The 12521-nt window shown below is 38.8% G+C and overlaps 1 protein-coding gene across 3 annotated transcripts in view; it reads left to right on the top strand.

The window, feature by feature from the left end:
• The first annotated feature begins 303 nt into the window (after positions 1-303).
• LOC136857612 (ATP-dependent DNA/RNA helicase DHX36) overlaps positions 304-12521 on the top strand; it is a 294182-nt gene continuing 281964 nt past the window's right edge. For all 3 annotated transcript variants that reach the window (XM_067136394.2, XM_068225253.1, XM_068225254.1), the window contains exons 1-2: positions 304-514; positions 7270-7316. In XM_067136394.2, the coding sequence (XP_066992495.2) occupies positions 418-514; positions 7270-7316 (144 nt within the window). In that variant the 5' untranslated portion in view covers positions 304-417. The remainder of the gene's footprint in view (positions 515-7269; positions 7317-12521) is intronic.

Below are 12521 nucleotides of genomic sequence, written 5' to 3'. Positions count from 1 at the left end.
GATAATATTGTAGATAGTCTTAGATTAAAGCTAAGTTCATGGATCTATGTAGTTATATGGGATTACTAATTACCGGTAGGTAATTTTATTATCCGCTGCTCTGTATTATATACAGTACGCGAACCTTTTCGTGATACATGTGTAGTACAAGCTATGGCATACCAGTAGTCGGTTTAGAGCGGTACGTTTTCTTTGGTGACGTTTTAAGGAAGTCTCTGTGCCTAATCTAAGAATAATTATACTTTTATATAATTCCCTTGGATGCTGTTATTCTTTGAGTTTAATAGGTAGTTTGACGACAAGGCGACAAGTTGTCGAATGTGACGTGTTCCTTTCTTGTGGTGTGTTATGGTGCTGTAGTTTTACGTGGATATATTCGCCTATAGTTGCTTCGGCTGTTAAGGCCGTAATATTAGTATGGATGGACGAAAGCAATGTCACAACTTTGTTAAATTGGGCTTTTGCCGCTATGGTGTAAAATGTAAATTTAGTCACGCAATCGAGGAGACAGAATGTAAGTGAAAGTTGCATGGGATTCCCCGCGGATAGATATGTTTTGTTATTTGAATGTAATTTCAAAATATTTGTTGTTGTATTTGTCTATTTAATTAGCTTGTATATTATACTAAATATAATTAGTTAGGTTGTTCTATTTCATCTTGCATTAGTTTCACTGAAAATCGACGTTCTGTTGGGTGCGTAAGTAAGGGCATTTTTTGCAAGGCTATGTTGTTACGTTCTTAAGTGATGACTGATGACAATTTCTTGCGTCATCTTTGTTTTTCGGATATGTGATTATTTGTCTACACATGCATTAAGGATGTAATTTTTGGCAGTTACCGGTACCAAATACGTTATTCTGCAGTTAATTTAGTTTGGACCTCTTTTCATTGGCGCATTACGAATCTATCGGTCGTGCATTTTTTTCTTATCGGCAAGATGGGAGCAGGGTTGCCATCTTCAGTACTTTAATACTAGATCTGGTACTTCTATTTAGTATGTCACTTCTTTTTATGGAAAACTAGTACCTTTTACGGAGGTAGAGCAGAAGCTCTTCTACTGCAGCAGAACAAGAAAGAAATTGATAAGAAGTTTCAGAGTCAAATGTATCTTTTCATGTTGAATTCTGTGAACAAGTTTTTAAGAGGGTAGATTTTAGTGACCCTATTTTGAGAAATCTGTCCATTTCGAACTAGAAAATTGCAAAAGAGGTGGGAGTTTTATCAATATAATCCCATCTTATATATATATATATATATTAGCCATATATTTCCCTAATTTAATTACAGAAATTACTTATGAATTTACAGTAAATAGGAAATGGTGGGTTGCAACGTCCACAGAAACTTAGAAGCTTTTCGCTCTGCCGAACACACAAGCTCAATATAAACATTACACTATAACATACCTGCAAAGAAACACACTATTAAACAATATGTATATTGAACTTGTGTGTTTGACAGGCTGAAACTAAAGCACTCGTCTGCCCAAAATTTTCACATTACAAAACAGTTTATTACCTTGGCATGCTGTGGGTTACTGTAGTCCTAGTTTGTGAACCATGGGCAACAGCTGAGTGGCCTAGTAAGTGGTCCTGAGAGTCGGGATACCAGTTGAGATGGAATGGGAGTGGGCATCTCGGACATATTCTGAGTCATGGCCCTGGCTTGTCGCTTGTGCCATGACTAAGTTCAAAGAATGGGCAGCAAAAATTCAGAACAACTTACATTTTCCAGCGCACATATATAGGTGCGATTGCACTGTCATTTGCTTCTCTCTCGCTTGCGTCTTGCGAAGGGCTTTATCATGCGGTGGGCAGAGCTGCCAACTGTTCATATAAAGAACTAGTCCTAGTGCAGCGGCGCTACTTTTGAATTTAGGATCTCGCGACAAAGCCATTGGTCTGGATGAAGGAAAGGGGGTCTGGGGGCATAAGCCCCCAGGCTAAAAGCCGCGAAGCGGCCCTAGGCCTGTAGTATCCCGCATGACACCTCCATTGGTCTAGATTGGTTAGGGTAGGTTAGTGACAAAGCTATTGGTCTGGATTGGTTAGACCATTGGTCTGGATCAAGGAAAGGGGGTCTGGAGGCGTGATCCCCCAGGTTAGAAGCCGCGAAGTGGCCCTAGGCCTCTAGTTCCGTGTGACACCTCCATTGGTGTTGATTGGTTAGGGTAGGTTAGTGACAAAGCCATTGGTCTGGATCAAGCCAAGCCCCCAGGTTAGAAGCCGTGAAGCGGCCCTAGGCCTCTAGTATCCCGTGTGACACCTCCATTGGTCTAGATTGGTTAGGGTAGGTTAGTGACAAAGCCATTGGTCTGGATTGGTTAGACTATTGGCCTGGATGAACCAAAGGGGGGATCGGTCGGATCTAGTGCGGAAGCTTGTCCTTACCAACAATAACTGTGTCATTGGCAAATCACAATAATGTGAGAGGCTTCAAATCTTCACAAATGGGAACCCATCAGTGACAATGGTGAACCTTGCAAAACATTTCTTCTTAGTTTTATGCTTTTAGTTCAGGAGTAGTTGGTTTCAATTTATGCTTTTAGTTCTCAAGTAGATGGTTTCAATTTGGGTTGCCCCTATTGCCCTCTTGAATAGAGAGGATTAGCTGAAAAAGTTTGTATGTAGTGGTAGAACTTTTTAAGGTTCTTCTCTGATGGTCATGGCCAGTGTTATCAAATGCCTTTTGGATGTTGAGGAAAACTATGTATGGACGCCTCGGTTTTCTCGTTCTTTGCCTCAGCCAGAACCGACTATAACAATGAAGTGATCGTTATCATGCTGGGTGAGGCAGTGAAACCCCTCTAGTTATTGTTGAATATCACGAATTCTCTCAACCTGTGGTCTAGAACTTCCTCGATAACCCTAAGTAAACCTGAACAGATGTAAATGGGCCTGTAATTTGATGCAACTTTCTCATCTTCTGACTTGTAAATCAGGTCAGTTCTTGCTTTTCTGAAAGCATGGAGGGACATGGGACATTATTGGCATCCTTGTTGCTATTATAGCAATAATATCATACATTGAATCATCTCATGACCCTCGTTAACACATGATCTGGTCCTGGCAATGTATCAACAGCTTTACCTTTCACTGCGGAAATGACCTACTTAGAGATGTTGAAATTGGTGTCATCTAAAGTGATTTATTCTGATGTGGACGATGAACTTGTAAAATCATTTCGTGTGCTACTGTTGCTGGTTGAATAAAGATAAGAGAAATGGTTTTCAATATCACAAGTAGGAATTCTTCATTGTTTTCCATTATTTCCTAGTGCCCTATGGACTGCTTTTCTTCTCTGACTGCAGTATTGAAATTGCGTTAACTTATAGGCATACTTTTCTTGCCTTTTTGCCCTATCTCTTTTAGTTTGTCTTTCGGGATTTGACGATTTTGTATAATTTCTCTGGATGTGTAAGTTGTTATTATTTTTCCCCAAGGCATAACATTTTCTGGTGGGGATTTTAGGTCCAGGGGAGGCATCAATTGCTTTTGCAAGATATTCGGAGAAGTCATTTACCAAATTTGAGAATGTGAAATTTTATGTAATATCATGGAATAACTTTTGCCTACTACCATTACTGTACATTTATACATTGAAATATTCCGTACGTAAACTACTTGTAATATAGTATTGTGATGGAGACAAAAATCTTTGCAACCATCCGTTGCCTGCATATAACTAGATCAGAAGTAAATTTGAGGATTTTTTCCTGCAGCATTGTTCCACTTACAGGCATGGGCTTGATTGAACTGCTCAGAAACCATATTATTCACTTCTTCATGTAGCTGCCACCATGTTTTCTTGTGTCTTTATTCACATTTACTTCCTGTTCCTTTAACACTTTCAACACTACCATATTTTAACATGGATCCTGGCTGTGAACTGGGTCTTTTTGCTAATTTTTAACACGTTATTATGGAACAGCGAAACATATTACATGCCTGATTTTTGTACCGTATTAAGGTGTCAACCATCCAAAATGAAGATGTTAATCAACAAGTGAATATCTGAAGTAATTGAATTATACTAGTCTTATAAAAAACATGAAAAAAATAGTACAGAAAATTTTTTTACATTGAGGTTATACCAATAAGCTTGCTCAAACAATAAAAAATAATCATACTTAGGCCACAAATAAACACAAATGCAGTGGAAAAAATATTTACCTATTTAGGAATAGTTTGTTTTCGTATGGTAGTCCTGAAAACATTGGACTATACACAGTCCTACTTTGCACTCCTTGCACCACCACCTACTCTCTTTTCTGACACGCTTACCACTTTCCTTCTTGCCCCTGTCTGAGCATACCTTGCAATAACGAGTAGCATTAACTTTATTGTTCATTGGAGGAGCCTTTTCTGGAAAATGGCGAGCAAAAGTCCTGTCAACACTGGGGGAGGGAGTAGGTTCCAGCCTTCAGATGTCTCCTCCTTTAGCTGGTAACTGCGAACTGATCACTCTCATGTAATCCACAAGAGATATCTTTGATTTTGAGATCTCTTTATATAGAATGAAACCATTCACAACAGACGTGAGGAACAAATGGAAGAAGAGTTTTTTCCATCATTTCATTGTCTTCCTTGAAAATGGGTAATAACTGTTCAGTTGATCTGCTCTATCAACACCAGTTTCATTTATATTGTAATCGATGACTACGTCAGGCGTTAGTTTCTGTATGACACCCCCCTTCGATCTACCAGAAACAAGTGTAGTGGAAACCTTATGTTTTGTTGAAAGGCATAAAACATCCCGCTTGCTCTTCCACTTCACAGCAAGGTGGTGCCCTTTCCTCAAAAATATCATCTCGTCCTTCTTCAATTTCTTTGTCTTGAACGTTGGTGGTAAACCCTTCCTGTTTTTTATGACAGTTCCAACAGCCAGGGTTTTCTTTTGCCACAGCATATTCAGTAAGGAGGGGCTCGTATAGTACCTGTCCATATAAATACAGTGGCCCTTACTGAAAAATTGTGAGCATTGTCTATCTACAAGAGCCTGAATGCTGTTGTCAACGTTCCCTGCGGATCCCATATATTTTTCACAATTCAGTACGTAGCCTGTTGCCGCATCGCAAAGTACATACATTTTCATACCGTACTTATTGGGCTTATTCTTCATATAAACCCTAAACCCTACTCGACCACGGAAGGGACATATAGCCTCATCTGTTGTTAGGTTCTCATACGGCTGAAAACTGGCAATGCATTTGTGCACAAAAAATTCTAAGAAAGGCCTGAATTTATGTAGTGGGTCATGATTCGGTTCCCCCTTCTTGATGAAGGTGGCATTGTCATTTAGGTGCAACATAAATAAAATTCCGGAAAATCTATCGACTCAACTATCGACTGGCAAATCCTGTCTGATAAAAGGGATCAGTAGACCAATAATCACTAAGTTTGGGTAGGTTCACCACACACATATGCAAAATTGTTGCAAAAAACCAATAAATTTCATGAAGTTTTACTGCAGACCACCGGTGCCACATGGAATTTTCCTTGAGTTTTCCCTGATGTTTCATTGCCGCAATTGTCGTACCTGCATATCTGTTAGTTTCTGTTTTTATATTTTTGATCACATCATCACTAAAAAAATTACTGAATCAATCCATTTTGTCACTCCCCGCGCAAAACTGAGTAGAACCAGCTGCCGATTGGAAGACAGGTAGCTGTGGTTGGTCATCTGTTTCTGACCATTCATCATTAGGTTCAGATGATCTAGCAGATGTTCCTGGCACAGGTGAATCATCAGCCTGCGTCTCTTCGTCTAAACAAAAGAAAATAAACCCAAATTTCTGTAGGTGAAGTATATAGTTTGTATTCGGAGTAAAATAATACAGCTAAACACTTACGTTCCAAAGTGACGTAATAAATAAAAATCTTACCTGAACTATCGCATGATACGTTATCCGGTTCGTAAGCAGGGTCGTCATCACTTTCATCCATCTCTGAACCCGCTTCTCCCGATAAAATATCCAAAATATCACTATCATTGAGCCGGCGTGAAGACATGTTTACACAGTAACACAGCTGACAGCGTGACAGATTTGGCGCGCGCAGCACACGGCACACCGCGTGCTTTGGTAGAGGTCACAGCAAGGAGAAAATACCCTGTTTATCGTTTCGATTCAAAATTCCCGATAGCTGCTGCATTCTAGTGGTCACCAGATGAACTATCACCTCCAGCCAAGGGACGGGAACCGTACGTGATACGTGCAGCAGGATGTAAACACATGAGAAAATCACGCCTGTATCACAAACGGGCGCCATCCAGAAGCAGAAAAGCAGTGCGCCCGTATCCCGCACAGGCATAGTGTTGAAAGTGTTAAGTAGTGGTTTGGTTACGATTTGCAATACAGTTTTGTATTTGACTTTCTGTACCCTTAAAACACATTTGCTATGATATTGAGGTCTTCCTTTATCAAGGTCTTTTATTACAGAACCTTGTTTTTCCAGCAAAAGAATGTTCATGTCTTACACTCACTCACTATGACATTGACTCACAGCTCTCTACTAACAATGAGAATTAGACATTCCAAGAATGGTGCATGTAGAGGATGTACAAGGATGTAAACATGTAACATTTTCCTTCAAATTTTTTCTGGTCATATGAAAGGGAATATATTATTGATTAGTGACTAAAATTTATGGTCATTGGTCAGGAAATGGGGTGGTCATCTTAAAGAAGGTAAATACACTTTGCTCTTATCAGAGTATTATACCGTGCCAGATAAAAGTGGTCAGGAACAGGTGCAGTTGGCTTAAAGAGGTGGTCATCGGGAGCACTTTATAAAAAAACCAAACAAAACCCCATGACACTACAGCCCTTAAAGGGCCTTGGCCTACCAAGTGACCACTGCTCAGCCTGAAGGCCTGCAGATTACGAGGTGCCATGTTGTCAGCACGATGAATACTCTCGGCTGTTATTCTTGGCTTTCTAGACTGGGATCGCTATCTCACTGTCAGCTCCTCAATTGTAATCACGTAGGCTGAGTGGACCTCAAACTAGCCCTCAGGTCCAGGTAAAAAATCCCTGACCTGGCCGGGAATCAAACCCAGGGCCTCTGAGTAAGAGGCAGGCACGCTACCCCTACACTACGGGGCTGGCTGTTTCACTTTATAGGTGTGCTAATTTAGTTAGTTCCTTGCTAGAAGAAACGTAATATTTATAAGGTTAAATGATGGTCTACCTGTATCTTATCAACTACTTCTATTGACCGAGGAAAGATATTGGTGTGTTTTAAATTAACTTTTATCTTTTCTTTCAGTGCTCTTCAGTCGACTAGCAGTTGGAAGTAGCAGCAGACTAAATCAGGTAATGAAATATCATACTTGGGGTCAACCATATCAAAATAAATACAATATTCATTTATTAATATTCAAATCCGTTCCATAAAATTGTATTTTTATTCTCATCTGTTACATTTGATTTAATTGGAAACAAAGGTACTGGTAACAAAAAGTCTTGTTGTTCATGTATCATACATTACAGAACATACATGAATTAAAGTTGGTTAACAGGAATTATTTAGATATTCACTGAACAGCCATGGAAAGTGATATTTTAATTCACGAGTGAGATATTTACGTTTAAGCTGCAAGTTATCACTTTAGTGGCTGTTGCATACAGTATTTTATTTGATATTATGGTGAATTTAATTATTTGGCCAAATGATGAACAATGAGGGAAGTTCAAAAAATTAATACTCTGGAAGAAATTTGAACCAATCAGAGAAGCTATCGGTAAGTCCACTGGTGTTAAACCAATCAGAAGTGTACACAATGTAGCTACTGAAATGTAAAGTGTTATTTTCTGTACACTTTTGAGTGTGGAAGGAAGTCAGTTTCATCATAGTATGTAATAAGAGAGTACAAAATTTGTGAGGGGTTACGTGAATGATGGTGATCCACGAAATATCACTGTAATATTTGTCACAAATGGAAGATAGTAATCGCTTTTACTCAAATAAAGTCTCAAATCCCAGGTTAATTAAGAAATAATATGAAATATTTTATTTTAGAGAATACATACTTTACTGCCTTACAACAGCTATTTCTACTACGTCGCAGTGCTTCCGTAAGTGTTTTGTTTGTCCAACACTCTCGTCTGTGATGTCTTTGCTCACTGAAGTTCTTTGGTGTCGTTTTATTGATTTTTCTCATTCGATGTAATTTGGTGGGTTGTCACTTCATGTGCATTAACTGATTCATTAAACGATTTATTGGTCCAGGGATCATGCTATTTCCCTTTTAAAATATACATATATATGTATGTATTGGTCCACGGATCATGCTATTTTTCAACAAAATACCCGCACTCCCACTCGCTAGAAAGAAAGCTCGTTGGTGCCAGCCCTGGACCTCAAGAAAAAAAAAAGACGGCGCGAGAAGCGGAATGCAACACCATGGACTCCTATTTACCCCAGCCAGTAAATACGTATGCATATTTCTTGCTAGTAACGATGGTATTTCTTAATCAACCTGGGATTTGAGACTTTATTTGAGTTAATCAATGATTACCTTTCGTTTGTGACAAATATTACAGTGATATTTTGTGGATCACCATCGTTCACATAACCTTTGTGAGGATATTGGTTCTCAAGAAAATATTCACAGATTGTGACTTCAATGCTTCCAGTATCTGCAGCTATGCAGTTGATGGGGCTTCTGTGAATTATTTTGTTTCAGCGTAAGCCATTTATTTTCAGTTTCAACTTAGTTAATCTATAACTGTTAGGTTCTTCAGTCTGCTGAAACTAATTTATGATTAAATGAAATTTAGAAAATATCAATAAAGGAAAACATTTAACAGTTATACCTGAAAAAGAAACAGTGAAATTAAAAATAGGATGACATGTTTTGTTCATGAAAGAACGTAATCAGATTCTATCAAATCACACTTTTAATTACAGTAGAAGTCTACACTAGCAGGTACAGCACATAGGGAGAAATCCGTTGTAACGGTAGGTTTCTTCCTGTCCCTTGAATTTCCTTTGTTAAACTGTGCACTGTCCTTCGGTTATTGTAAGAACCTTATCACTGATGCATCTGTTATTAAAAGCTGTAGAATATAATATTGTTTATTTCTTTTTTATAACTTTTGTTGGATAGTGGAACGTGAAGAGCTCTATATATATAGACCGTGCTATAAAAGGCGGCTTGTTTATTTGTGTGCCCCAGGGTGTTTGATTACATTAGTGGCTTAAGTGGGTTTTCTGAAAATGTCAAAAGTAAGAGAGTTATTGTTTTTCATGGTTTTAAGATGTGAAAAACTTAGAAGATTTTTTTACAATCTGCCTGGTGTGAAAATGGGAAACGACGAAAAACCATCTTCAGGGCTGCCGACAGCAGGGTTTGAACCCAGTTTCTCCCAAATGTAAGCTGATAAGTAGTGACCTAAACTGCACAGCCATTTACTCGATAAATTTAAGGATTTATTACCTTCTGATACTACATCGAATTTTATATGAGGACTTAAGGAATTAAGTTGTTCTAGCAACTGGTAACACGGTGATCGATGATGACAAAGATGTCGTCAACATATCTTGCCCAATGAATGATCCCATTGATATTGTTGATTGTTTCTGATTTTTCCAAATGGTCTGTATAAATCTCAGCCAGGATGCCTAAAGCTGGAGAACCCATTGGGACTCCCTTTTGCTGATAAATTACATTTTAAAATGAAAAATAATTGTCCAAAACAAATTTTAGAACATAAATATTATATTTGGTGGGAAAAATATGATTCACACTTTGCAGCTTAATTGTATCTGGATGTGATGCTGCATTATCAAGAAATAATAATATCTCGTGGTGTATCATTTTTCTGTCCATTTGTCCTAACCGCTCTGTTATTATTTATCTGTGGTCATACACGCTTTCCTATTTACTTTCCATTCAATGCCAAACTTTGTACTGTCCATGTTCTTAAAACACCTTGGTTGTGCATCTTTCCCTGTCACAAGGGGTTTCTCCTGTTTTCATCTCATACCTGCATATAATAAAATCACTCTGGTTGATTCCATCACTTTCTGAATCAGCTGTCCTTCCCATATTAACTTATTTGCCATTTGTTGGTCATGCTTCCTGTCGTTCGCATTTCCTTCTCAATTGACATCCGGTAAATTCAGATCTCCTGCTACAATCACATTTCTTTCCATGTCGTTTCCTACATAGCTGATAATCTTATCAAATAATTCTGAATCTGTGTCAGTGCTACCCTTTCATGGTCTGTACACTCCAAATATATCAAGTTGCCTATTATCTTCAGAAATGAGCCTTGCACCTAGAATTTCATGTCTCCTCTTTTTTTTTTTTTTTTTTTCGTACCTTACAAATTCTTCTTTCACCAGAATGAATACTCCTCCCACCATTTCTATCCTATCTCTACGATACACACTCCAGTTCCGTGAGAAAATTTCTGCATCCATTATATCATTTCTCAGCCATGATTCAACTCCTATTACAATATCTGGTAAATTATCTTTTGTGTTGTTGAATTTCTGGATATATAACTTAATTCTAGAAACTCATTTCCTGCATATAGCAGTTGAGGCTTTCATGGCTGGCGTTATAAAATATGCCTGTATTTTCTGGGCCTGTAGGCCATCATCCAGGAGCATTATGATTGACGTGACGTTTCACTGAAGACTTTGTTCTGCATTCTCAAGGGTTCTGAATGTCTTTGATGGCTATGAAGCTCCCAGTGGAATGGAGTGGTGTTGCAATTCCACCTTAGTATATAATGCAGTCTTTGGCCTACCTTGGTGGTTGGGGAGGTCACTGATTGGTTGTTGTTTGGCCAATGATTGAAGCAGACTAGAACCCCACGTTGGTCAATCTGCCTTGATGGAGACAAGCAATTGACCAGCCGTTGCTTTTTCCGGCCTGCTGTGGGCACCATGTCCTCCAGGATTTAAGGTTTTCAGGACTGGAAACAAGGCTTTGTTGACCCATTCAGATTCCTCTTTAGGGTTGAAGCAGTTGGTATGCTTCAGGCTTTCTATGGTTTCCCTTTGTAGCCGGGCGTGATACGACACAGTAGTTAACAGTACTTCATTGTAGCTGTACTGTATGTCGTGGCCTGGTAACAGCAAGTGTTCAGTGACTGATGACCTTTCTGCTTGGCCTAGCCGGCTGTGTCGGTTGTGCTGCTTCATTCGGGTGGCGACGCTGCGTTTCGTATTTCCAGTTAAAAATCCCTGATCAGGTGTGGAATCGAACTCAAGGCCTTGACTGTGATGCTGGCTATATTTCTTCTCCTTCTGCTTCTTCTTCTGCCAAGCGAGTTGGCCGTGCACTTAGAGGCTCGCAACTGTGAGCTTGCATTTGAGTGATAGTGGATTCGAACCCCATTGTTGGCTGCCCTGAAGATGGTTTACCATGGTTTCCCATTTTCCTGCTTTAATTCTAGCCACAGTCGCTTCCTTCCTACTCCTGGCCCTTTCGTGTCCCATCGTCGCCATAAGACCTATCTGTGTTGGTGCGACGTAAAGCAAGTTGTGAAAGATATATATCTTCTTCTTTAGCAGCTTTTTCCATACTGCTGGGTTGGTGTTTCTGAGGAGTCTCTCTTATCTAAGATAAAATACTAAAAGAATTTAATTGTATAAAGTTCACCTGTTCAATACACGTTTGCCATTTGATAAATGGCCTGACTGAAAAGCTACATAGGACATGTTTTGACCTAGACTAGAGGTCATCATCAGCTAAAATAACTTATAGAAGAGACATATACAAAAAACTTGGGATTAAATATAATCACAGATGCAATGGAAATCTATGTTTAAAATGTAGGCTACATAGCTTGAATCTTAAAATACACTCAACAAATGTAATGGAAATCTGTGTTTAAAATGTACATAGCTTCAAACTTGGACAAATTTAGTTTGTGGGTCCAGTCGTATTTATTACAACTAGTGTTTGGCTGGAGCAAATACTTAATAATTGTGAAGACTGTTAAATGTTGTTCTGTTTGTCATGCTTCTGGAAACGGAGTGAAGTTCTGAAAAATCCATTACATTTCTTAGAATACAAGTATAGCCAGGATTTTCTCTTTCCTCCAGCCCTTTGCTTGTATAGATCAGGTTGGATCTATACTCGTTGCAGCTATGTACATTTTAAACATAGATTTCCATTGCATTTGTTGATTGTATTTTATCCCAAGTTTTTTATGTATCACTTTTTTGTATATGCCTTTCTTCTTAATGTTATTTTAACTGATGATGAACTCTAGGCTAGGTCGAAACATGTCCTATCTATGTAGCTTTTTAAACAGACCATTTATCAAATGGTAAACATGTATTGAACAAGGTGGACTTTATACAATAAAATTTTTTGAGAATTTTATCGTAGATATTCAAAGTCAATACGGAACCGGAATGAAGTTCATTACTTGAGTCTCTGTCCTGTCTGGCTCCTTGGCTGAATGGTCAGCGCAGTGCTCTTTGGTTCAGAGGGCCCTGGAATCGATCCCCGGCCGGTTTGGAGATTTTAAACTTTAATTCTCTTGCCTCGGAGA

The sequence above is a fragment of the Anabrus simplex genome, chromosome 1 (assembly GCF_040414725.1).
Source record: "Anabrus simplex isolate iqAnaSimp1 chromosome 1, ASM4041472v1, whole genome shotgun sequence".
NCBI lineage: Eukaryota > Metazoa > Arthropoda > Insecta > Orthoptera > Tettigoniidae > Anabrus > Anabrus simplex.
Note: the sequence above shows the minus strand (reverse complement) of the source record. Positions and strands in the feature narration are given on the sequence as shown.